We start from the raw sequence: 25,376 nt of genomic DNA on the forward strand, positions 1-25,376 counted from the left end.
TTTGTACGTGAATGTTTACTTTTAATAAAGTTAATTTGTCTCTTCACACAATAATACGCGTCTAAACTCCGGGAAATGTGTTCGTTGTCCATTGGAAAGCTGTAGCCGCTAACTTGATGTCCCGTATGTAAAGGAGTAAAATGGTAAGCGCTGGATTCTCTTGTTGTCACATTTTAATATCAGTTACATTATTTTAAGACAGATGTTTAAGAAATATGATCCTACGGTCTTTGATATTAACTACTGTTGAAACTCAAAATGCTTCGGATAGAGAAACTCACGTCTAGCTGGCTCATACTAGCAAGGTTATATCGCTGTTGTTGGTAATCGATATGTGTGGCTGAATTGACGTCTTTGTAATTGTTCAGAAAGCTGTATCTTTCTAAACTATGTTGTAGTTTAATGTGTCTTTCTCTGCTAGCGATTCCGGTTTTGTGGAGACCTGGACTGCCCGGACTGGGTTCTGGCGGAAATCAGTACCCTAGCGAAAATAGTTAAGTGACCGACCATGATATTACTGTGTTGTTGCAATCTGGATCTTTAGTTTTAGTTTGCAACCCTATTTTCTCGAATTACTGTTTAAGTCTCGGAAAATACTTATGTACTCCCTTATCAACTTTTTATAATATTGAATAATGTGAATACTAATCTTCTGATTAACGATTAACCACATAGATAATGTTCAGTCACAGTCAATAGCTTAACTTCGCCGATCGTGTTTTATATGACTATGAGGATATCCTAAGTACATATGCACGTAGCATTATATCCTGATACATACAGTGACTTAATGTAAAAGTGACATTTAGTGAGCGGATTTGTAATTAATAAAGTCAGCTGTGTAACACTGAACTAAATGGCTTTCCTATGTTGCAGTCTAGTGTAAAGATGAAGCTGTTGTGTATTCAAGTGCTGAAGGAAATCCTCGGTGAGGGCATTGATGTGAGTACAACACTGTATTAGTGATGTGCATGATAATATAACGTGCTTACCTATTTAATATGAAATTAGGAGTCCAGTTTAACTTCTGTGTAGTTATTTTATCAGAACTGAACCAAAATGCAGCCATCGTCAATGTAACCATATTGAACTATTTCAAATTATGCTGATCTAGTAGGGGGGCCCAGGTAGAAGCTTTGAATGGAAAGATGGATTTAAGAAGTGTAGTCATTAGTTATGTGAGAAATAAAATAACACTTTTGTCAGAGTGGTAACACAAGTCGCATAATCTAAACGCAATTTCCCTTCCCACAATCCTCTTTCGCAGTATGAAAAGGTTGCAAAACTGACTTCCGATGCTAAGTTCGGTAAGTGCTATTTGCATTGTCTTCTTAACCATCTACTTTTAAAAGCAATTTTGAGTTTATGCAGCCGGTACTCTATTTCTTTTTGCAGGATCTTGGTTGGCAAATGTTTCTTTAAGTTCATTTGCAACTAAGTGCACCCTTATTAAATGCCCAGTTTTTACTTTATTGATTAATATATCCTGTCTACTGTGCTCTCACACTATCTTCCTTTTACATTATTTAGTAATTTGCTTTAACTGGAAGTACATGAAGACTTTTTAAATAGTCTGTTGTTCTTATTAATTCAGTCAAATGGTGTACTAAAGTAACATGCCTTTTCATGAAGAACATTTTATGGAGTGAGGGTGAGCTTGAAACTATTGTTGTAAATAAGTTTGCATATACAGACAGGTGACAAATTAAAGGAAAAACCTGAATAAATGAGTGGAGGAACATAATGAAAGCAGATGCCTCCAAACAGGTGTACTGCATGATACAATTAAACAATTAACATAAATCCTGTCATGCTCTGTGGCAAGTATAAAAATGCTGAGCAGGCCCAGTTGACATCGATTTTGGATCAAGATGGCAAGAGGAAAGGATCTAAGTGACTTTGAAAAAGGGGTCATTATTGGGGCACGATTGGCAGGAGCTTCAGTTACAAAGGCTGCTCAACTGGTTAGTGTTTCAACAGGAACAGTGACTAAAGTTACATCTGCATTTAGATCTATGGAAACGACATCAGTAAATAGGGTTGGAAATTGTGGTCGAAAGCGCACATTCAATGACCGTGATGCTCATGCATTACTGTGATATGTAAGGAAAAACAGAAGAGCAACTCTTTTCCAGGCGACTGAGAATGTCAATGCAGGACGTGATCAATCTGTGTCAGCAAGAACAGTCTGTGGAAAACTAGACAGGGATATTATAGTAGGGTTGCAGTGCATAAACCCCTCATTACAAAGACAAAAGCACATTTGAGAGTTCGGTGGTGCAAAAACCAAAAGCACTGGTCTACAGAGATGTGGAAAAAAGTGATACGGTCAGATGAGTCATCCTTCACCATATTCTCAACAAGTGGGCTAGTGCATATGTGGCGACACCAAGAGAAGGCTTGACTGCTTGACCCCTACAGTGAGGGGGTCTGGAGGCTCTGTTATGCTGTGGGGGCCATTTTTCTGGCATGGTTTTGGTCCATTTGTCCCCTTAGAGGGAAGGGTCAGTGCAAATCATTACAAAGTTATTCTGAGTGATCACCTTTATCCTCTGGTGAAACATTTATTTCCTGATGGGAGTGGGCTCTTCCAGGATGACAATGCCCCCATCCACAGGGCACGAGGGCTCACTGAATGGTTGGATGAGTATGAAAATGATGTGAATCATATGCTATGGCCTTCGCAATCACCAAATCTCAACCCAACTGAACACCAATGGGATATTTTGCACTGACGTGTTAGCGCTCTCCACCATCACCATCAAAACACAAAATGAGGGAATATCTTTTGGAAGAATGGTGTTCATCCCTCCAGTAGAGTCCAGAGACTTGTAGAATCTGAAGAGCATTGATGTTGCTCTGGTGGCTCGTGGTGGCCCAACACCTTACTAAGACGCTTTATGTTGGTCTTTCCTTTAATTTGTCACCCGTCTGTATATGTGTGTTCACTGCTATCATAATCAAAGCTGTAGCTCTTCTCACTTCAGTGCTTGTGTTTGTCTGTCCTGGTTTCAGAAAGTGGAGATATAAAAGCCAGTGTTGCAGTTCTGAGTTTCATCCTCTCTAGTGCTGCCAAGCACAGCGTAGACAGCGAGTCCCTCTCCAGTGAGCTGCAGCAGTTGGGGCTGCCTAAAGGTACAGTAGCCGCTCTGAGAGGCCACAATTGCTCCAGGAACAATTCATATTATTTAGTTAAATTACGTGGTTACTTAATGTCATTGTTATGTAGGTACCTGTTATATATCCTACTGGTGTGAGTATGATCACCCCATCTCATGCAGGTTTCCCCTTTGTCACCATCTAGAGCACACCACTGGACTGTGCAAGTCTTATGAGGACAAGCACGCTGCCCTGCAGGAAAAACTGAGGGAGAGCAGCCTGCGTTGTGAGTATTATAAATGATGCCCACGTAGATCACAGAATGGATTCTGCGGCTTTGTCTTCATGGGACCCTTGTAATGAATGTAACCAGTTGTACACCCATGGCAATTTGGTTTCCACGTGTATAAGTGACCCTAGGTGGCTTTGTTTTGTGGAAATTACTAAATCAATTTATCCCAGGCAACAATGTACCTATATGTATATGATGGGATTCTGCCCCACAAACAATTTGGCTGTATCTAGTGCTTGTGGCAACCTGGGAGGACTGTAGGTGCCCATGTCTTGTGTTAGTAATGAGGCTGAAGAGAATTGGGCTTCTGTGTTCCAGTGAATCGTCTGGAGTCTGTCTCATGGAGGGTGGACTACACTCTGAGCTCCAGTGAGCTGAAGGAGGTGAACGAGCCCACGGTCCTGCTCAAACTCCAGGTGCAGGGAGCGCAGTCCAGCACCATGGAGCCCATGGTCGTCTCTCTCACTGCAGACAAGTTCCGAGTGCTGCTCACAGGTCAGTGTGCCAGGCTCAGAGCGCTCCAATATGGCTGAATACAGCGTGATAAAATAACATTACTATTGACATATTAACATCTACAAATTTGGTTAATTGCAAATGTATATACAGCGATGTGTTAGAACTGTAAGAATATATTCTGAAGAATTATTTTCTTGTTCATAACTAATTGAACTTGAATTTCCATTCTTGCATTGGTCTTAATTGCTGTTTGTCTGCATCACCTTATCCACAACTGATTTATTATAATTTGTTTTCATTTTTTTCCCCCCCACAGAGCTCAAACAAGCCCAAGCCATGATGAATGCACTAAACTGAGGAAGAGCAGTTTCTATTTAATCTCTCTGTACCAGTTGTTTTTGTATGTTTGTACATATTGTACACATGAATACACGAGCATAATGAACTTTAATGTTTTCAGTCGTGTAAATTGTTGTGAAGCGTGATTTGCATCATTTACAGTGTGGGTTCCTTTGTACTGGCTGTGAATTGATCATACTTCAGAATGTGAGAAAGTTGTGGGGGCATATCTTTAAAAGCATTCCTTGACTCACCCTCTACTGATAAGTGATGATACATTTTGTGCATAATTTGCTTTTTTGTGAAGGAGGATGCATCTTTCTGCATTATGACAGATGCCCAGGAGCTCTGCAAAGTATGTGGGTGTTTATGATTTTTTCTTACAGCAGTTCTACAGCAGGAGTCATCAATGTGGGAATGTAGTAACCAGCCTTCAATAGGGTTTTATGTGTGGAGCAAATAAAGAGGAAAACAATTGTATTGCCCTGGAAGTGTTGGGGATATACAGTGTGTATGTATATACATATATATTAAATCACATGTTACTACTTCAATGGGAATCCCGTCTGTCTGCAAAGGATAAAACCAAAAGTTAATAGTATAATGGACCAATGCTATGTTTATAATACCCACTTATTATTTTACTATATACTTTCTTTTGTGTCCTTTAGTAATATATGTCTCCCTGGATAATGACTTCTTCTAATAAATATTATTATACATAATAATAATAATAATAATAATAATAATAATCAACTTGGAAAATAAAAAAACTAACCTAAAATGTTGTAATTTCATGTATCTACAAGGAATAAACAATATATTGATTATGAAGGCAAAATTATATGGTAATATTTTCTGATGTAAAATGTGGCTGCTCTGTTTACATGGAAATAACCTGTACATTGCCATTCAGGTCAGCCACATTCACCAACGATTTCTAGGTAAGCCTCTGCAGACACAAGGTTGGGGAGTTAATGCCAATGCCTATATTTTGCTTTACACTGATACAGTCCTGACACAAATATCCATAGATGGAGTAGCCTTACTAATACATGAGTGGTGCAAATAGTGGGCTGCTGCTTTTCTTTCATTTATGCTGAACAACACCTGTTGGACAATTGAAGAGTGCGTTTGCTCATATGAGGTACTGCATCATACATTTCAAGAAATGTGCAACTTGCTTAACATAGGCAATATCTACAGTATGGGGTATTTTGTTTTGATTTTATGTATTCACTGTTGCGGTAATAGTTTAAGATTTGTTTTATTTTGGTTTGTCTTTTTATTCATTATACTTACATTATGCTTTTTGTTTGCCTGTACAGAGAAAACGTATCTGTTATAGTTAAAAGAAAAAGACAAAGTATGCCTGATCTAACAATGGAGAATTAATAAAGGCACATGCAGTCCATTGTCACTTTTGTAGTAAAAAATAAATAAAATAAAAACTACAACTCCCATCAGCCATTTCGAACTGTTATGGGATCATTAACCGATAGCAGTTCAACCAGAGTTTTAAAGTGCAGCTGACTAAAGCAGTTCGTCTCGTCTCCAGGTAATGTTTAATAACAAATGTCAGTATTTCACAAAAAGCATATTACGTGTGTGCTGTGCATTATATAATGTCACCCTACAACTGTGAATTGCTACAATCACGACGAAACGTGGCAGAAGCTTTTAAGATAGTACGATCTAGTAACAAAATATTTTTGTAACAAGATGACGGGGTGAATAGCGATTTCCTGTTTGAAAGATTCAGGCATAAAGTCATGATCTGTAAATATAATGTAATTTAGCAGACATGTTTCATAATGTAGTCTTCGAACATAAAGCGATGCATTTTGTAGTGTAATATTTTACCAAAACGCATCTGCTCGTTTGTTTCTAAATGTATTTTAAAATGGTTAAATGCATGCTCTACTAGCAGACCGTGCAAGCAAACCTTAGTTCAGTGCGTGTACGTTATCCGAGGGCGAGCAGCAGCACAGCTGTGCACATCCGCCAGTGCTGTTCAGCGCTGTGCATTACGTCACACCAATATTGTTCTGAAAATGAAATCTCGACCGATTGTTTTTCTTTTGCCCAAATTATAACATATTCAAATACTTTACAAGGATAAGGTGCCATTCTGACAAGTGCTTTCTTTTAGGCCATGGGGTACCCGATGTTGCATGTTTTTGATCATAATAATGTATTTAGAAATTAGCCATGAATACAGCACATCAGTTTTCACATTACTAATAAAATATATAACATATGTGTCTATATAGCGTGAAGCTATTTACATTGTAAAACAAGTTTTTAGATGCTGATTGGGTATTATGTGGTCTCTGAAGATCCAAATGAAGAATCCATTTGTGCAAGAAGAAAGTCCAATTTATGAGCTATTCTAATCAACACAATTAAAATAAATGTTTAACAGAGAAAACACATGTTTATAAAGTAATGGACAATGTGCTCAAAAACTAGTTACATTGACACTCTGAGAAGTGTCCTCATTCTGCTTTGATGTGGGGGGTTGGTGGTTGTTTATTCTTCAATCTGAAAGTTTACATAATGAGCTGGCTAACGTTTTTCTCTGAAGTCAATGTAGAAAATCATTGAGTGCCTATTCTTAGTCCAGGCATTTCCATAAAAGGATACATTTAGTAAAGGGTCCTTGAAAGCAAAGCACATTGTCAATTCGTTGTCTCCTGTGTGTGTTTTTAAAAGCTTTTCCTTCCCTAAGCCAGCCCACTTGTTCCTCGAGATGCCAGAAGGCCCTGAGCTGCACATGGCCAGCCGGTATGTGAACCGGGTGTGTGCAGGCGTGGTGTTTTCCGGGGCGGTGGAGAAATCAGAGGTCAGCAAGAACCCCGAAGTGCCCTTTGCTAGCGAGGCCTACCGCATCTCAGCCACCTCTCGAGGGAAGGAAATGCGGCTCACCCTCACACCAATCGAGGGGGAGGACAGCAAAGATGGAGGCGAGACCGGGGACCCACAGCCCATGGACGTGGTCTTCCGGTTTGGAATGTCTGGGTTTTTCCGGTTCACCCCGGAGGATGAGCTGCCCAAGCACGCCCATCTGCGCTTCTACACCAGGGAGAGGCCGCGCCAGGCTCTGAGTTTCGTTGACATCAGGCGGTTTGGCACCTGGGAGCCCAATGGGAACTGGCAGCCAGAAAGGGGGCCCTGCATCATGTTTGAGTACCACAGCTTCAGGTGTGGGAAGACCACAGCACCTAATTTGTATCCCTGTACCAAGTATACCCATGAGAGACCTGGTGTGACTTATATGTCATATACAGCAGTCTGGCAAATAGAGACAATATATATATTTTAAAGCCTGTTAAATAATTTGGACATATTTTTGACCTCACACTGGGTACTATGGAATAGATTTTGTGAAACCCCAGCTATTTGATTCCTGTTACTAGCGCAATATCTATATTACCATTTGAGTGCTGCCCAGGCATCATTAAAGCGATTTAAAAAAGATTCCTTGAAGCAGATTGTTCGATGAAAACAAGTATTCAAGTATTTTTAGCTGAAAGCAGTAAAACAATATATAGAACTCAGTAAATTAGATACTCAAGCAATACAACATTAAACAAGATGAAGGCATGGGATGGGCATGGGAATTCAGCTTGTACAAACATACATTGTATTTTAAATCTTAAACAAAAACTATAAAAAACATGCAAAATGTCCCAGTGTTGAAAGAGCTCTGCCAAGATCCACAGTAACAAGCATTCTTGCTTTCTCTGCAGGGAGAATGTGTTGCTGAACCTATTGGACCGTGCGTTTGACAGGCCCATCTGTGAAGCTTTACTGAACCAAAAATACTTCAATGGGATTGGGAACTACCTGCGAGCAGAGATACTTTACAGGTGACCATTTGCAGGCCACAGCACAAGGCTGTATGATTCCATATCGAAACATCTGCCAACTAGAATCCTTGAAGGTTTAGTGTCCTTTGTCACTTCCTTTCATAACATTTAAAATTTAATTGCACATAACTTAGAACTTTCCTTAATTCTGTTGATGTCAAGCATAATTATAAATATTTATAACCGCTCCTTAAGTTTTTCCATAAGGAACACCCAGACAAAGAAGAAACGCCTTCATAATTAAAAACAGCATTTCAGACACATCAGTGCACAATGCGTGGTGTATCAGAATATTGCTTTGGGCAGATGGCATGGTGTGTCAGTCCTTTTTCATAGGGATTTGGGAAAGTAAAAAAACACTTTGCAACCAATTTAGCTCTCCTTTTTATAAATTTTTTTTCTCATCAAAAAGATATAGAATAAGTATTATTAGAAATGATGCATCTAGGCTATTTTGAGCTAATCTATATATTCCTAATGCTTCGTCCCTGGACAGGTTAAAGATCCCCCCATTTGTAAAAGCAAGGACAGTGCTGGATGGGCTTCTATTAAAGGACCATGCTGAGAAGAATGCAAAGCGTGCCAAAGAAGAGAGCACACCCGTTCAAGTGAGGGCCAATGGCGATCGAATATCGCAACCTATAAGCTACACTGTGTAACTTGCTCCTGTAGTTCTGCCGTCTCCTGTCTTGTGCCCTCAGGTGTCAGAGATGAGTCTGAGTAAGAAGGTGAAAGTGAAGAGGGAGACTCCCGATCTCCTCAGTCTGTGTCACACTGTGCCTCTCGAGGTCCTCCAGTTAGGTACCATCCTCACTGTCTGATAGCTTGTGTCTTGGGGCAGCTCCCTCAGTGGTTTAAATCAGTGGTGTCCTTGAGATCTAACCGTCTGTACTGTCGTCTTGACAAGTTTAGTGGAGTATTCTTATAGTCATAACAGAAATGGATATTCCATCAATATAAATGCTTAGGGAAGTACTTAAAGGGAACCATTTCCATAGCTGGATCTCACACACAAACGGTTTAAAACTCGAGTTTCAGTAGAGAACGATTTTGTGCTATAGGAGCATATAGGTGACACTGAATATGACTGTGTGAAAGCTCAGCAATTTAGCCTTCAGATTAAATTACAGCAGAGTGGGAAGTTCAATCTTAGTGTGTAGGTGTGTGTGGGGGGGGGGGGGGGTGGCAATGCCAGTATTTCATTTGTATTATGTCTTGGTGTGTTTTGGTGTGTATGGTAACCCGGTTACTCTAATGTGATGGAATATTCCTTCAGCACTGTCACTGTGGGCCTGAACTGTTTTCAGCAGCACAGATAACTTGTTCTGTCTGTGATTTCAGGGGGTAAGGGCTATGACCCAGAGCAGTCTGGCGACTCATCCTTCCAGGAGTGGCTCCAGTGTTACTGCGTGTCAGGGATGAAGTCCTTGAGAGACCACAATCGCAGGACCATGTGGTTCCAGGTGAGGTCACAGTAAACTGCAACTCATTGTCCTTTCCATTCACTTGTAATAAAAAAGCAAAGGGAAGCATGTCTCATCTTAACGTTAAACTACTCATCTGAAATGCTTATCTGCAGTTGTTGTTTTCTAAACTGTACTCACAAAGGAGCTGTACGTGCTATGTCCGGGCGACATGGTCTGGATCCTCCACTTTTCATTCTGAAATAGCTGTGCACACATTGTTTGGTGTGTAAAACAGACCGTACCCAAAACACGGAATTGAAAACAAAACCAGGAAATGCGCACAGCTTCATAATAAATAATGACTAATAATAACCTTGGCAAACTTAGTCTGACAATATTTTGTTGTTGTTGTTTTCCTTTGAGAAAAGGCATACAATGAAGATGTATTATTTTAATCGAATGTAATAATTTTTATGCTTTCTTTTTAGGGAGATGCTGGACCCATGGCCCCAAAAAGTAAGATGTTAAGACGTATAGATTGTACATATATCAGGAGGAAAAGAGAGACATGTTGCACGTTTTTAGCAGTGTTTATCAAACCTGTCAGGCTGACGATAGATAATATGTGTCAGTCATTTATAATATTGTGTGCACACTCTAGTGACTACAGAGGAGGTTCTTGTCTTTTTTTAAATTTTAGATCCAATTTAAGGTTTCATTTTGTAACCAGTACCCATGCATCTATATTCATAGCATTAACAAGAAATACTAAGCTTGTTAACACAGATTGGTCTCGTTAATTTAAGATTTCTGTGAAGCAGTCACAGTCATTGCAGGCATTACGCATGTTAAACCAGTATGTGTTTTTTTTTCCCCCTACAGAATTACAATTTTCTAAATCTTACTCTCTCATTCTCTTTTCTATTAAGACTCTAAATCTCCCAAAGCAAAGAAAAGAGTTACAAAGCAAGGAGGAGATGAAAGCGATGACAAGCAGGTAAAACTGCCGAGCCAGATGGTTCTGTACGCTTCAGTAAACATTCTATTGCACTTTTGTCGATTAATGAAGTGAAAAGAGTTTTTCCAGCTGATCTTGGAGCTTGATTAGGCCTTATCGCTTCCTTCGTCACCAGGTGGTGCAAGAGAAGTTCCAGGACAACAAGGTGAAAGGGGATAAAGAGGAGACGGAGGGAAAGACAGGATTGAAAAGGGGGAAAGGTGCTGAGAGAAACCTGGAAGCCACCTCTCCAGTGAATAAAGGGAAGACGATTCAGAAGAGGAAGACTGCAACAGCGGAACAAGCAGGTGAGCAATTACCCAGACAGCTGACAACAGATTAACTTCCTCAAAACACAGGCCAGAGGAAGGGATGCATCAAACTTCCTTTCCTGTCAAGGTCTGCAATGCAAATACGTAGCTCAATTCTCTAATTTCATTCCCTTCAGAAAGATAGTGTTGGACAATTACAGCTGCCTTGTAACAAGCCCCTAAATATTGACACCCAGCAGGTACATTTGTTTGCCTCTTGCTGAATGATTAACAAACCGTGTTTTGTGGCAGTCAAAGCCCACACAGCTGCACAATGTACAAAGTCACATTAAAGGTTGCTGGGAAAATTACTCCTCCCCCCTATTAGCTAGGGATTATTACAATTTGTCATATTTAATAGCTGAGATTTACTTATGCTCAATTCCATACTGCAGTGAAAAATAATACTGTTTAATATGTCCATCATACCAGAAATTTAAAGATTTTTTGAAATTCAGTTTAATACAAATATTGTTTTTTTTTTTTTTTTTTAACATTATTTAGTATCATATACCTCTGAACCTGAAACACTCTTTTTCCCCACAATTGTATTGACAGAAAGGCGCAGTGGGAGAATGACACGAGCCCGGGCTAAACAAGGCAGCTAAAACACAATTCAAAGGAAAGAAGACCAACTACAATGAACCACCATTATGGCCCATTTTAAATGTATATTTTTGAATTCCTTGGGATACTTTTTTAACTTAAAAATATTTTTTTAGCAAAAAATATTAAATAAAATAAAAAGCTTTTTTATTAAATTAGTTGCATTTCCATTATGTTTTTAATGATTTATGTTCATCAGCACATACTGGATATGAAAAGTTAAGTGGTGTTTATTATGGAAGAATACCAATTATTTTCAATTATCAGATTAGTTTAAAATGCTAATTTACTGTTCCAGCAAATGGATATTATATCTACCTACTTAGGGAATAGTATGACAAACCTTCTAAACTAAATACACAACAGTAATGTTGCTATTAGCATTTCAGAGGATCAAAATCAAACAAATAACCAGATTAATTCTTCCATTTCGGTTTTATTGAAAAAACCTAAGCAATGTATTTCAGATGTTTTCATAACATTGAATAATGCTTCATGTTTTTCAGCTTTTCCAATTAAGTAAACATTTTATATCGATAGAATTGGAAGAATTTATGACAATGTTTCTTATGTCTAACCATTAGCCTCCTTCATCAAATACTGGGAGAATTACGATTATGATTCGCTTGTCCCAAATGGAATATTAACTCGAGTTCTTCAACTTTAGAGATGCTAGAGTATTCATTAGTGTCAGGGGCATACTGACCTTGCACGTCTGGCTTTACATTTACGTGGAGCCAAGAACTGTATGCATAGTGCTAGTGTATAATGTGTATTATCCTGACTAATAGAAACAGCGCCCCCCTTTCACACCACTTACTAGAGTAGTTCATGATTTGTGAAAACCTTCATTTGAGAATGAGGAGAAGGGAGATGATCTGGAAGGGTTTAAAGGTCAGTGGGATTCCAGAGGCTGTGACCGGTACAGTGGCAGACGAATCGGGACGCTCCAGGAGATCGCAACTACATGGGAATGGGAGACAGAGACACACACATTAAAAAAAGCTTTCCTAGAAAAGAAAATCAAGGCAGATCAGAAAGTTACAGTTTCAATTTATCTTTCTATCTCCTTTAGCCAAGTATCCCAAAGAAATAAACATTTCCCTGAACGCACATAATTCACAAAAGCAAGAAGAATGCATGGCACATTCTAGTAAGTAGGATATAAATGGTAAAGGAAACAGATAATACAATATTTAGTTAATCTTTGTTCACAGTTTAGCTTGTCACTACTGTTCTGGTATACTGGAAAACTCACTGCACAGCTTCCTTCACAGGAAGAGAGGTAGCAAGGGTGACAGACGCACTGCTGCCGTGGGACTCAAACAGGCGCACTACGAGGGCATCTGTGCGGTCTTCGGCCTGCAGGACAGACACAGGGACCAGCGAATTGGTAGCTGGCAATGCTGATTATTCAAATAATCAGATTGCTGCATTCATAGTTTGAATATCAAAAGAATGTCTGGGTTATCTGAATGCTCAACATATTTCATGCAACCCTGTAATGAACAGATTTCGTTCCCATTACTGAGCAGATAAACAGATATGACCACATCGCATTTTTATGGAAGTGTGTCATGAAAAGATTGCATTGTTATTTTATTTTACTCAAAAAGGGAAAATAATGTTCTTGGCCCGTTTCCTTGGCGTAGCGTTTAATCCTATAATGGAAACACTGTATTTTTGTTAAATAGTGCATTGCAATTCAGTCTTTTTTTCCTCACCTTCATACACAAATTCCTCTTTGAGCACCATGTAAAAGGCATGACCAGTTTCTGACATACCTGCTTTATGGTCTCTAGGATGATGGCAGGAGAGCTCACAGAGAAAGCACTCGAAGAGCTATTGTTAGAAGAACTCTTTCCCCTGGGGAACAGACGCAGGGGGAAGTTTAGGTTGTACGCACTTTGAATGACCGCTGAGTCTTGGAAGGAACCTTGATGCCAAAAAGAGAGAGAGAGAGAAGGAAATAAAACTCTTACATAGTTGTGATATGCAATGAATTGTGGTTGGTGTTTAGTTTAGTTTAGTTGTTTTTGTTAAAGTCACTGCCTTATTCCCCTTTGCATTCGATTACACATTCTGGATAATGAGGCACGATGACATATGAGGAACAAGGATGGATGTGCAGACAATACCTACAAGAAAGGGTACAAATGTGCTGGAAAGCTGAATGTCCAAACCAGTTTTCCAACTAGTTCTGGAGGACCCACCTGCATGGGGCATGACTGCGTAAGTGAACTGGTGCTTCCCCATATCAGCATTGGCATCTGGCGCTTTTGGAGCACGAAGCCTGAAATGAGACGCACTCTTATGGTGAGACTGGACTTGCTGACAGCCCTGAGACTAAAACAAGACACCACCCAGAATGCTGTAAGTGTTCATTAGCACATTTGTTTTTGTCATTTAGTTTAGGAAAATAAAACTGCTCCCAAGTTTGTTCATGTTGCACTGACTCCATGCAGGAGGAATTCACTACAGGCATCTCGAGCGCCACACCGAGTGCACTCACAGAGACAGGGTGAGTGTGTTCTTGTAAGCTGAATAGCCGTATTTGCAGTCGTTGAGCACTGCAACACCGAAACCATGTTCAGAGAGGTCAGCCCATTTGTGACCCCAAACCTGTGAATAATAACAAAACACTGATGTATTTATAGGTTGCAGGAAGCAATTTCTCAATTAAATACAGCATCCCTTTTTGTTTTAGAATACAATCTGAATGTCTGACATGATTTCCTTTTTGTGTCATGATGCTCTGTTACTAGAACAGTGCAGGTTTCCCAAATTGTAAAATAAAAAGAAAAATGAAAATTCACTTTACACATAAGGTGGGTGTCCTATTTACAGTTAATGGACATGCGTAACTTCGTGTCATTCCGACATTATGATTCACAGGGGGGTCGTCTGAATGAGAATTTCCTGGGAATCAGCCCTCCACCCAGTATCCACGAGTGAGTTAACAGTCTGCCGGATGTACCTCGAACCTGGCCCAGTCCCAAGAGGTGTTCCTGTGAGTGGGTCTCTCTAGGTGACCGAACTGGATTTCGTATGTCGCGCTGGCACTGCGCACCCTCACAGGAAACTCCACCTTCAGGAACTTGTGGGACTCAGCCCAGTCAACCTGTTGACAGTAAAACCCTCTCGTCAGTGTGACACACAGGCAGCAGGAAAAACATTGACCCTTTCCCTCTATCCAGCTGTGATACACAGCACATGGCAACAATTGGTCCTGAAATTACACAGCAATATGCGATAGTTGGTCTCTGCTTTAACAAAGAACTAAATAAGATAGTATACAGGCAGATTTAATTTTTCCATTACTTTTTTTCTTATATATATATTATAGGAATGTGCAATCAGTTGTAAAGCAACATTTTTTCATTGGCTCACATTAAATCTCTGAAGCAAAATCAACCAGTAGTGAAATTTGGCTTCCGTTCTCTGAATCCCCATTTCCTGTCCCCTCTAAACACGTGTCTTTGATGTGGGTTTCCTTCATACCTGCGTTTGGAACTTAACATAAGGACACATGGCGTCCAGAATGAGCTCCTGGGAAAGGGAGCTCTGGCCACTGATTCTCAGGGAGAAGCTCACGCTGCCTCGAAGCCCCCCAGGACACACAATGTGAACAGGCTGCACTAGCTCGCTCACTGGCTTCCTGCAGACCACACACAAGAAAATAGATCACTGAAGGTTTTACCATCTGTGAATTCCTAGTGATTCACATATCAATTGGAAGATGCAGAATCTTTTCAGAAAACCACTGCGTTTTCTATTTATATATTGTTTCGGCTATATAAGCACCAAAAGGAATGTGGCTAACAGTTCATGGCAACCGTAACTGAAGAAGTGCTGTAGATCACGTGACTATAATTTCAGTTATAAAAACTTCAAAAAACTTGACCTATTTTCTTATTTTTTCCCCTTGTCTCTTCTCTGGATCTCCACTGAGTAACTCTTCATACCTGGTCTGAAGATGGTAGTCCATCACATCCCAGGCATCCCAGTACAGTGGGACATCATCGAACAGGACAAACTGATTCCCAGTGGAACCGTCCGCAATGGCTTCCCTGAAACATGAGATTGGAGATAGTGAGTCGTGGGTCCTATACCTCAGAGTGGGTGTGTTATTCTTTGATGTGAAATCCACTGGTTATTTAGGGTGTGAGAATTGGTAGTACGGTGAACAAATTCAACTATAGTGAACAAATAATTCATTTTGCCTCATACAGGGTATCTGTGTATCTGCCTTTCTTTCAGAGAAGTCTGTAGCAGTTGTGTCTGAGTCATCTACAAAATCAAAGTGGTGTTTTGAATTTTATCAACTGGGCATGAAAAAGGGGTATCAAAGTCACTCTATCTATAGTGTTGATTGTTCAGTGGTCAATATAATCTGTTAGATTGCGTATTAAATAGCATTTAATGGATATTCATTGATTCTTCCAATTTATCCCATATATGGACTTTTTCTTTGTTCATCCTCAAGGTCTTAACTTATAAATGACCACACCTACTGCTCTGTATCTTGGTCACTGGTATCTCTAGATTAGCCTGGACTGCAGATACCAAGAAAAGTTAGAGTTACATTGTTCTGTGTTATTGGGAAATATTCAGTAACATATTAAACAGGAATAATACCAAAAATGCCATAATCTAAATCCAAGTCTGTAGGCTGGTCTCACCTTTTTGACTTAACCAGACAGAGGGAAACCACACGCCCAGCCTTGTCCACAACCACTCTTATGATCCCGTTGTCCATCACCACTGTACCATCAGCCTGTCAACAAAAGGCAGAAAGTGCTTTTGTCTTCGGAGATTTTTTTCCCTATCTTGCTCGGTTCTCTTTTATCCCCTAACATTCTGGCTAACATGCACACAGCTATCCCCGAATCCTTTTCCATTACTCTGAGTAAACTGGAACCTACATTACCTGAGTTGTGACAGAAACAGGACACACAGGCTCCACAGAATCAGTCACTGCTGCAGCACCAATGCTAGGGACTTGGACCAGGGCTGAAAAAACAACAACACAGAGAGAGTACTGAAATAGAAAATAAATGTACACAAGCTTCTGTTCAAATGAGAATGACTTCTTGTTAAAAAGCCAAATGGAGAACAAAAAAACAAGGAAAGTGAAGGATTATATAATGTAATATGTTCTTTTATGGGTAATAGAAAAAGTAGTATTGTAACTGAAAACACCTGTTTCATCCTTTTAAACAGCAAATGTACAGTGCTGCACTCTTTACGTACCTAATTTTGGCTGAGTAGCGCCCCCTGGCAGTGAAATGACCTCCATGCGCTCCCATGGCAAGGTGTTGAGAGCCATACTCCCACTAGCCTCTGGAGCTCCTGTTCCTGCCCCCAGCACGCCACACGCCTCCTTCAGCAGATCTGCCCCAGCACTGTGGATCTCTGCAGGAAAGGCAGATTATCAGTGCTTCACACCATCCTACACACTCCTATACACCACCGGCCTGCTCTTCTTTGTTTGTATAAGGTAGAACCCACAGAAAGTACAGGAAAGAGGTGAATAGTTTTCATAATCTAAAGGACCATTTAGTACTACTGAACTATTATAAGAGAGTAAAGATCTGTCATGGTGTGAGAACATGCTCATTTTTTTCAAAACTGCATTATATATTTTTAATATTTGTTTGGAAACTGACCTTCATTTCAGTTTAAGCACATTTAGAGCTAGCGTGGAAAAATTAAATTAACATGACTGGACTGAATCAGATCTCTTTTTGTTCCACAGAATGAAACCAAGCAGCTTGGCGTCCCATTCCTCACCCTGGTAGTATTTGAGGGCGTCCTGCACTACCATCTCGATACAGCTGCCTGGTATCACGTCATGGAACTGATTGAGGAGCAGCAGTCTGCAACACAACACAGCTTGTCTTATGTATACAGATATGCCATTGTGATCTAGACTACGCAAAAAGGAAAACTGCTATTATTTTTGACATTGTGGGCGATGAGTCCTTCCAATGTTTTATGGTCCTCCAGTGAGTCATTGCTTATTTTCATCAAACTTTACCGGCATATTAAGTTTACCACCCCATTATGGAAAGCCAACACCCAGCAGTGAAAAATAAAAGTGTGAGGCATTTAATTTAACTTCTAAACACTGAAAGTTTAATGTGAAATCTTCCCACGTCTGTGTCTTTTCCCCCCCACCCTCATTAGGAGAAACCAGTGTTAACTTAGCATGACTATGTTGTAAGTCGCCCTGGATAAGGGCATCTGCCAAGAAAAAAAAAATATATATAATAATAATGACTGTAGACGTTTTACGAATAGAAGCCCTTGCATGATTGACACTCAGTGGAACAATGGTACCAAACAAAGGGAGAGCTAAACAGATCTGCATGCTTCTACAGGTTGGTCTGTCTTTACCTCCACAGCTCCTGAAGCTTTTTCGAGGGGTACTGGAAGCTCTTGCCCCTGCAGAGGGCCAGACTGCTCGCCACCTCAATGTCATGGAGTAGAGCTTCACACTGGCGGTTCCCCAGCTTTATCTACAGATATAAAATAGAAGAGTGTCCGTACTGTTAAAAAAACACCGCTAACAGAATGAATCCCAATCCGAATAACGTCTATAACCTGGCTCAATTTACTACATCTCCGAAAAGATCAGATCAAACTAAACAATGCTGACCACAGTTTGGATGGTTCTCGTGGATGTTTGTATGCTGTGCTTGTGCATGTATTGTTTTGGGGCCTTTCACTCAACATAGCTGGGTGTCCAAAGCCTCGGACAAATCCAGCAGACATAGTTCAGCAAGGTCTCGGGAGTTTATCTGATGTCTGAGAGATGTTTATACGGACTTCTAGATTCAGAAATGGAAGGTATACTAAATCTTTGGGCAAGAATATTTCCACAGGTTATAGGAGGGGTGAAAATAATGGATTCCTACAGTGTGACCTCGCTGACACTCATATCATATTATAATAATGAATTTGATGTGAATGCTCTTTTACACAAATTCCCCTGGTGTGTTTCTACCACAGGTGCAATGGAAGGCAGCTCCTGGCACACACACATACTTGAGCCTGCGTTGTGTAGGTGCCGTTGTGTAGCTCCAGGAATAATTCTCCAGTCCAGGTGCAGAGGAGAGCAGAGTCATCTTCGAGCTCTGTGAAGAGTTTGTCAGGAGTGGACATCTGGACCCTGAGAGTCAAAGCACCACCAGGAGGAGAGGGCCAGCAGTGATTTTGGGAGTCAAACACTGAAACCATCTTTTTCAGTGTTCCTGCTCATCAGCACATATTAAAAACTCAAATTAAGTCATAGTTTGACTGTAATTTTTGTATCTACACTACACTGAAAAGGCAGAGTTTTGAAAGACAACTTATTTTGGGGTATTTCAATTTTGTTGTTAGTGTTCTCAGATTATTTTACATATCATAGTAATAAACCAACAAATATAAACCACCCGCCAGAACAGAGCCCTTTCTATGTTTTCTTCATTTTGGCTCTTGCTTCTATTCAATATATAAATACAATAAAACAAAAACAGAATAAAATTTCCAGTGCACATCCTTTGCTTTAAATGTGTTTTTGTTTTCACATAACAAATCTTAACTTCAATAGATACCACCCTGTCACTTGGGACCCTTGGACAGCAGACATTTCCTCGCCTAATCCGGTTTGTACTGCTTGATGTGTAGTGCCAGAGGGAGTTGTCTGGCTGTATCTCTTAGGTAACCCATTCAGCACCTTGAACCTAGGCCAGCTGAGCTCACCCTGCACTCTGAGCAGGATGATTTCACATTGGTACCGTATTTTAGTTTTAGAAGCAATATCTCACTTGGGCAAGCCGTCCGTGTCCCAGACCCGCTGTAGTCGATCTAACATGATCTGCGTGGGTCCCCCACCACCGTCACCGTATCCAAATAGCACCGCACTGTGATTGGCCCTCCCCTTGTCCTTGTTGTTCCTCACAGTGTTCAGCAGCTGAGAGAGAGGGTCAAGACACAAACAGATATTACGGTCTATAGCTATAGCAGGGAGTGACTCGAGGTTAAAAGAGGAGAAGGAAGGGTAACTCACGTCCTCCACTTTGCACTTCATCTCGTACGAGTTCCCAGGGGGGAAGTGCGTCAGAACCTGCGAGCCATCCAGGCCTTCCCAGAAAAAGGTGTTATGCTGGAAAAAAAGAGTTGAAGAGTTATGATTTAAGGCAAGTAACTACTGATTAACTGATGCCTGTGAAGATTTGTTCACATTTATTTTTACAACACAGGTTTAGACAATGCCAAGACTGACATCTCGGGGCCTTATTGACAAAACAATCCCAGAAAAGCTTCCTTCTTTACAGCAAATACAGAATTGTGGTTGAATATTCATCAGAATCTGTCTTTCTAACAAAAACAAAACTCCCAAGTGCCCTCGATTTGGACTGCTTATACATTGACACGTTTCTGTTTTGATTGTGTCTAAAAAGTGGACTTTGGCTTGAGAGAATGGCAAGTGCTGTTTTGATAATACTACACAACCAGCTTACCACTGGGAAGGGAAGAAAAAAAACGACAACAACTTTGTGTCTGTGTTATATAACTCAAGTATTAATGGCCTCAGAGGCGTTTGAATGTGGTGCCCTTCACAGCCCACACTCCTTCTGCAGTGAGAGATGGATTACAGTACTCACAGGGAAAGTGTTGACCAGATTCCAGCTGAGTTTCTGAGTCAGAAATCGAGTTATCCCGCAGCCCCGCATAATCTGTGGAAGCTGTGCCGAGTATCCAAATGTATCTGGTAACCAGAACTGAGGACAGAGACAAAGGAACACACTGAATAGTATGAAAAAACTGCAACAGAATGTGTTACTACCCATTATGTCTTACACAGGAGCATGGCTATTATTTAAGGGTGCTATGTATTGTTCTCAATGAGGTGAACTTATTTTCCTATACATCATGTTGTGAAAGAGGTGATTATTACTATACAGACAGACAACATTTTGTATTATTACTAGCCCTATTAAACTGATCTATAGTGAAGAAGAACAGAGACTCTACATATATGGCTTTGTGTCTGCTATTTGTCATGAGTCATTTCAAGAAACTTTAAGTGTGGGGAAGAGGTGATTATTCAAGGCCACCCACTGTGAGTGAGTGTGTGCGTGTGTATCTGTCTTTTTCACCAGGTTAGTGCCTGTTACTCAAAACATGGATTCAAAAGTTGCTAAATGCCAAAGGAATAATGTTGTTTATCTGCATTAACTTCCATCCATCTATCATGCATCAATAACCACTTCATCCAGTACAGGGTCACATTAACTCGCTAATTATTATTATTATGTTTTTTTTTTAATCCCTGTTTCTGGTGTCTTTCAAAGCTAATGTTCTGTTAATCTTGGGTACAGTGCAGAAAATTCAAGGGGTTGAGGATTAAATACTGATTTGTCCACACCTCAGAGCAGTACCTCCCAAACTCTTTGTAGAAGAATCTTTGTCCTTCCAGGAACTGTCTCACCATGGACTCCCCCGAGGGCAGGTTTCCATCCTGAAACAGACGGAGATATGGTCATAATCTCTAAAATAAAAGGATTAAAAAGATAACCATATTCTTCCAACCAGAAAACACAATGCATAAAGGAAAACATTTACGCTTTCACTGATAAGAGCTCTGGCTTTTAAAAAGCATCTTAAACATGCTTCCTGTCTTATTGAAAGTTCAAAATCCCCTCATTTTAGTTTTGGAATGAAGCGTCTATTATTTAAAATGTTGACTTATGATTGCAATTACATTCTTGTTGTTGTTTTGTTTGGACACGTTACATGTCAAATTCAGTTCCTGTCTCACCCACACAACAATGAGCTTCCTGAGATCTCATTAGAGAGCAGTCAACACCAGGCTGAACATTGAATTACCATTTCCACCCATGTGCCTCCAACAGGAACAAACTGACCCTTGCTGGCAAAGTGCTGGATCTGGGAGTAGAGGCCAGGGTACCAACTCTTCACCCACTCGAACTGCTGGGCCTGCAGGCAGAGCACACCCACAATCAGTCATGAGGAACCATGGCCGTCACACAGGTGAGGCGAGGGTTCCTACAGTACCTGGGAGCAGGTGAAAATGAACTCTGGGTTCTTCTCCATGAGACGAATGACAGTCACCCAGCTGCGGGCGCACTTTCGGATCGTCTCCTCATAAGGCCACAGCCAGGCTGGCAGTGTGCAAGGATTACAGTTAGCACAATGATACACGTAGTATTTACTCCAAGTTCAGTTCGAAAGTCAATTACAGTTTTCTGTTTGGCTGAATAACAGTAATAATAGTCACTTAAAGTCTGCTTCAAACATAATGACACAGCAGGCCACCTTTCTGGCATTATGAGTACATACACCACAAGCTGTAGATGAAACACTTGGGGGTGTACTACATGTTATGTTATGTAAAACTTACAGCAACAGTATTAGAAAAACAGGACTATTTTGTCACGCTATGTTCATCATGCACAGAAGAACTAGTTAAAAATGTATAATCTCCTGTGGCCAGTTACAGTGGAGTTTGCCCTTAATAATTAACCCAGTACCTTAACACACTGAAGTCAATATGCTTTCAGGAAAAGACTGATGGATTTTATACATTATTATTATTATATGCTTAAGGCTCATGTGGCCCAAGTGAGCTTGCTGTGAACAGGAGCAGGTGTGTCAGACCGGAGTCGATGTGGCAGTGGCCCATAGCGTGTGCGGTGTGCTGGCTCTGGCCGTTCCTCTGGCTGAAGAACCTCTGTGCCAGCTTGCGGGCGGCGGGGAAGGTGCCTGGGTCAGTGGGGTCACACAGGTTCACAATCTCATTGGCTGTGTACAAGGCCTGGTAGCCCCTCTGCTCACTCTCACCTAGCAACTGTCAGGACAGTCCATCGCCAAACAGAAATAAGTCAATGAAAGAACTCGGTATGCTACACAACTGGCTATGAAATGATGCTCAAAGTGGAGGGTGTACAAACTTCTGACCCCCTCCCATGAACCTACAGTGCCACTTTAATGTAGTTTATACACTGCTCATATATTGATAAAATGAACAAAGGGGCATAATAATACTAGTATTACTACCACTAATATTAATTAAATTGTTTTGCTTTTTTTTTGCATACTGTACCTTCGCAATGTCAACAAGCATCTCAAAGTCTGTCAGTAATGCACTGACGTCACGATTGAACACTGCCAACTCTGCCCTCTGGACGGAGTACTTCCTGTCAGGGTCAGGGGGTGCGATCATGGATCCCTGTCCGGCACCAAACAGTCCATTACAGGCCACCTCCACATATAGGGTGACACTGCAACACAGGGGAGGGAGGATTCTTAGAGCACGGAAGAGCAAATTGGTCAAGTAAGTCCACAACAAATTTACATTATGCTTAGTAAAGCTTCAAATGTAGGACAAAAGATCTCAGAGAGTAATTTCATGCACAAGTTTGTTCTTCAGATTTTTAGGCAGCTTCATTGTTGCTGAAAGCAATCCAAGTCAGACAGTATTTTTCCTATAAGGTTTTTAGTTCAAGATGCTTGTATTTGTTGAAATTTTAACCAGCTGCTTTACCAAATTCAGTTTTACATTTTGGTCCTAGATCATCTGGAAATGGACCTTTCCAGTACAGGGATGAAACAGTTCATACATCAAAGCGTGGGAATTTGGCATGGCTGAAGTCAACAGCAGCATAAAGGTAACTGATTGATCTCAGTAACTGACACAACAGACCTATGTGGCGCCTCATCTGTCAGGCTCTCTGACAAAATGTAGATTGTCTTCTCTCCCTCCTTTGTTAGGCCCTGTGGAGCAGGAAAGAGAAACACAAACTATCGCTGATATATCTGACACGCAAGGACAATAAGGGATAAACCAAGAGTTTAAGAATAGTTTGTGAGGGTTGGTATCTCCCTAGATGATGTTGAACCTACAGATATTTCCACATTACTGGTGGGTCAATCGCTATTAGCAACAATAAAGAGTCCCACAGGATTTAATGTGTATAAATGTGTATACATGCCAGAATTCTCATCCAGTAGGCTGTTTAAAAACTCTATGGTGAGTCTAGAACTGTAAACTGCAGCTGAAGGGCATTGTAATGTGTGTGCGTGCGTGTCTTCCCACCTGAAGCTGCTGCCCATCCCTCCAAACCATCCCCTCTCCATCACTCTCCCATCGCAAGTGAACCTCTTTCCCCATCCAGGCATTAGGGATAGTCAAAGACACTTTAAACCAACATGTCCACCATCTATAAAAAGCAGAAAAACGGTCATTTCAAAACATGAAATATTACGCGAACGCAATTTTATTTCAGTTTAGCAGTTCTTAGTCTAACAAGTATTTTAGGGAGTAAAAGTTTCCATTTTACTGAAAGTGTTATCTTTTGTCTCCCAGTAGGTAGGAGTCTCTAACACCATATCTATAATCAGCTTTATGCCTCCACTTGGTACACAGTAAATACTGACAAAACTGTTTTCTAATGACTAATACAATTATACACAATTGCCCCTTTCTATTGAACACCCAATGCAGATAGATGTTTACAAAGTATTGTCAGTGATGCATTTTTTGACAGTACAATAATACTCTTGGGAAATGCATATGCTGTGAAAAAGAGTGTTCTGGAACAGAAACGGTTGAGTGCCACAAGATTCTGCTAAAATGCAAAAGGAGATTGAATATAACAGCAACAACAACAAACACTAGATAGATATCACACTTTATTATTGTTATGAATCATACTCACGTAGGTCCAAAGCTGTCCCCGACCTTACATGGTTGGAAATTCTGTTTGATGGCTTCTGAGAAAGGAATTCGTTTGGGAGTGAGGAATGAAGACAGAGACTCTACAGGGAAAGTGTCGCCATAGAGCCTGAGGGAGAGAGAAAGTGTGATACAAAAGATGTTCCCATTGGACCCATTTTCTAACTTGTTTGGATTCGCTCCCTCAGTTCAAAGCAATACAGATAAGAGTATATGGTGCTAAAAGCAGTTATGCACCATATCGCCATGCGTGGGGGCAAAGGTTATGCAGTCGACAATTTTTATGTACGTCCAGAGAAATAACTTAAATCTACCTGTTTTCTGTGCATTTCAACTGTATCTGCTTTACTTAGAAATAAAATATATAATCGTAATGCATGGCAAGCCTGCATAGCCAAGTTCAGACATCGAGATTGGTACTGCTTTGTACTGCATTCAATACAGAAACGGATAATAATAGTATTACAAATGCAAGACAAACGTGTACGTTGTTCATCAAATTTGGGGGGGTTAATCAAAGACACGGACTATCTTAACACAAAACATTTGTTTTACTTTCCGTTTACCTTCCTCTGAGATTGCAATCGGTGAAATAAATGTCAGAAATAAACTTCTCTACTCGTTCCAGTAGGGTTCGCCGGTTCTTCAACACGGGTTGATGATACATTGCCATTTGTTCAGCACACTTACGAGTCACTACAGCCTGCCCTACCTTACCTCTCGAAAGTACAGTACGGATGACAAGCACTCGTGTAGCGCAGGTGTCTGCAGTCCTGCTCTGATCTGCGCGGCTCCACCAATGGGATCGTTGGATTTGTGCAGATCTACGCAGAACTGCGGAAATCTGCGCTAGAACAACGAATCAAGAACGCAACCGAAATTAAGCGTCATTTGACCCGGAAGTGTCAGGGGCTGTCGCCAAATTACGTATTTTTGCTGAATGTGGCCTCCTGAGCATTGGAGCTAAAAATATTATGAAAAGTGGAGGTTCTCATGTAGAAACTGTAGATACATTTTATATAGCTATCCTAAGGGATCTGATCCGTTAAATGAATGGCTACTTCACCAGAAATATAAAAATAAGATGTAGTTTGTTGGGATAATTGAGATTAAATTTTAAATGACCAAACAGGAATGGGTGTCACTGTAAACTTGTTACAGAAGCAACGATAACAATGACAACGGCTTTGCAGGATATTTCACAAAAGAGTGCATTATAATAAGTCATCCACTGGGTAGTCGGCGCT

The 25,376-nt window shown here is 40.5% G+C and overlaps 3 protein-coding genes across 5 annotated transcripts; 2 read left to right on the plus strand and 1 right to left on the minus strand.

Moving 5' to 3' along the window:
- Nucleotides 1-28: 28 nt before the first annotated feature.
- commd4 (COMM domain containing 4) lies at nucleotides 29-4,743 on the plus strand. Of its 2 annotated transcripts, none has more exons than XM_066701785.1 (8): nucleotides 29-143; nucleotides 422-493; nucleotides 877-942; nucleotides 1,268-1,307; nucleotides 3,016-3,135; nucleotides 3,305-3,385; nucleotides 3,710-3,886; nucleotides 4,167-4,743. In XM_066701785.1, the coding sequence occupies exons 1-8, from the start codon at nucleotides 141-143 to the stop codon at nucleotides 4,205-4,207; spliced, it is 600 nt and encodes a 199-aa protein (XP_066557882.1). In that variant the 5' UTR covers nucleotides 29-140; the 3' UTR covers nucleotides 4,208-4,743. The 2 variants fall into 2 exon arrangements, with proteins under 2 accessions (XP_066557882.1, XP_066557883.1); XM_066701786.1 differs by lacking the exon at nucleotides 29-143 and adding an exon at nucleotides 182-305.
- A 918-nt stretch (nucleotides 4,744-5,661) lies between these two features.
- neil1 (nei-like DNA glycosylase 1) lies at nucleotides 5,662-11,536 on the plus strand. 2 transcript variants are annotated; one of them, XM_066701781.1, is made up of 10 exons: nucleotides 5,662-5,747; nucleotides 6,921-7,393; nucleotides 7,942-8,061; nucleotides 8,558-8,669; nucleotides 8,763-8,862; nucleotides 9,403-9,524; nucleotides 9,956-9,983; nucleotides 10,397-10,464; nucleotides 10,601-10,772; nucleotides 11,334-11,536. In XM_066701781.1, the coding sequence occupies exons 2-10, from the start codon at nucleotides 6,942-6,944 to the stop codon at nucleotides 11,381-11,383; spliced, it is 1,224 nt and encodes a 407-aa protein (XP_066557878.1). In that variant the 5' UTR covers nucleotides 5,662-5,747; nucleotides 6,921-6,941; the 3' UTR covers nucleotides 11,384-11,536. The 2 variants fall into 2 exon arrangements, with proteins under 2 accessions (XP_066557878.1, XP_066557879.1); XM_066701782.1 differs by having other exon boundaries at nucleotides 5,674-5,747; nucleotides 6,925-7,393.
- Nucleotides 11,537-11,797: 261 nt separating this feature from the next.
- man2c1 (mannosidase, alpha, class 2C, member 1) lies at nucleotides 11,798-25,318 on the minus strand. The gene is made up of 26 exons (XM_066701776.1): nucleotides 24,696-25,318; nucleotides 24,113-24,238; nucleotides 23,491-23,614; nucleotides 23,098-23,168; nucleotides 22,498-22,675; nucleotides 22,053-22,242; nucleotides 21,450-21,556; nucleotides 21,261-21,371; nucleotides 20,800-20,892; nucleotides 20,036-20,152; nucleotides 19,438-19,533; nucleotides 19,196-19,341; nucleotides 18,432-18,555; nucleotides 17,781-17,902; nucleotides 17,175-17,260; nucleotides 16,635-16,796; nucleotides 16,312-16,394; nucleotides 16,064-16,158; nucleotides 15,347-15,451; nucleotides 14,883-15,039; nucleotides 14,359-14,502; nucleotides 13,894-14,003; nucleotides 13,595-13,674; nucleotides 13,166-13,317; nucleotides 12,640-12,743; nucleotides 11,798-12,344 (listed from the first exon to the last, which is right to left on the minus strand). Exons 1-26 carry the CDS (start codon nucleotides 24,800-24,802, stop codon nucleotides 12,230-12,232), a joined length of 3,105 nt encoding a protein of 1,034 aa, XP_066557873.1. The 5' UTR covers nucleotides 24,803-25,318; the 3' UTR covers nucleotides 11,798-12,229.
- Nucleotides 25,319-25,376: the final 58 nt, after the last annotated feature.

Source organism: Amia ocellicauda, chromosome 4 (genome assembly GCF_036373705.1).
Source record: "Amia ocellicauda isolate fAmiCal2 chromosome 4, fAmiCal2.hap1, whole genome shotgun sequence".
In the NCBI taxonomy this organism is placed as follows: Eukaryota; Metazoa; Chordata; class Actinopteri; order Amiiformes; family Amiidae; genus Amia; species Amia ocellicauda.

Excerpts from the sequence above, each read along its gene's own strand:
- commd4 (XM_066701785.1), top strand. Across the intron at positions 943-1,267 it reads TCCTCGGTGAGGGCATTGAT|TATGAAAAGGTTGCAAAACT; the intron begins GTGAGTACAACA and ends CCTCTTTCGCAG. Across the intron at positions 1,308-3,015 it reads GACTTCCGATGCTAAGTTCG|AAAGTGGAGATATAAAAGCC; the intron begins GTAAGTGCTATT and ends TCCTGGTTTCAG.
- neil1 (XM_066701781.1), top strand. The coding sequence starts at position 6,942 with ATGCCAGAAGGCCCTGAGCTGCACATGGCCAGCCGGTATGTGAACCGG. Across the intron at positions 7,394-7,941 it reads TTTGAGTACCACAGCTTCAG|GGAGAATGTGTTGCTGAACC; the intron begins GTGTGGGAAGAC and ends CTTTCTCTGCAG. Across the intron at positions 8,670-8,762 it reads AAGAGAGCACACCCGTTCAA|GTGTCAGAGATGAGTCTGAG; the intron begins GTGAGGGCCAAT and ends TTGTGCCCTCAG.
- man2c1 (XM_066701776.1), bottom strand. The coding sequence starts at position 24,802 with ATGGCAATGTATCATCAACCCGTGTTGAAGAACCGGCGAACCCTACTG. Across the intron at positions 21,372-21,449 it reads TCATTTTCACCTGCTCCCAG|GCCCAGCAGTTCGAGTGGGT; the intron begins GTACTGTAGGAA and ends CTCTGCCTGCAG. Across the intron at positions 13,318-13,594 it reads CGCAGTCATGCCCCATGCAG|GTTCCTTCCAAGACTCAGCG; the intron begins GTGGGTCCTCCA and ends TTTGGCATCAAG.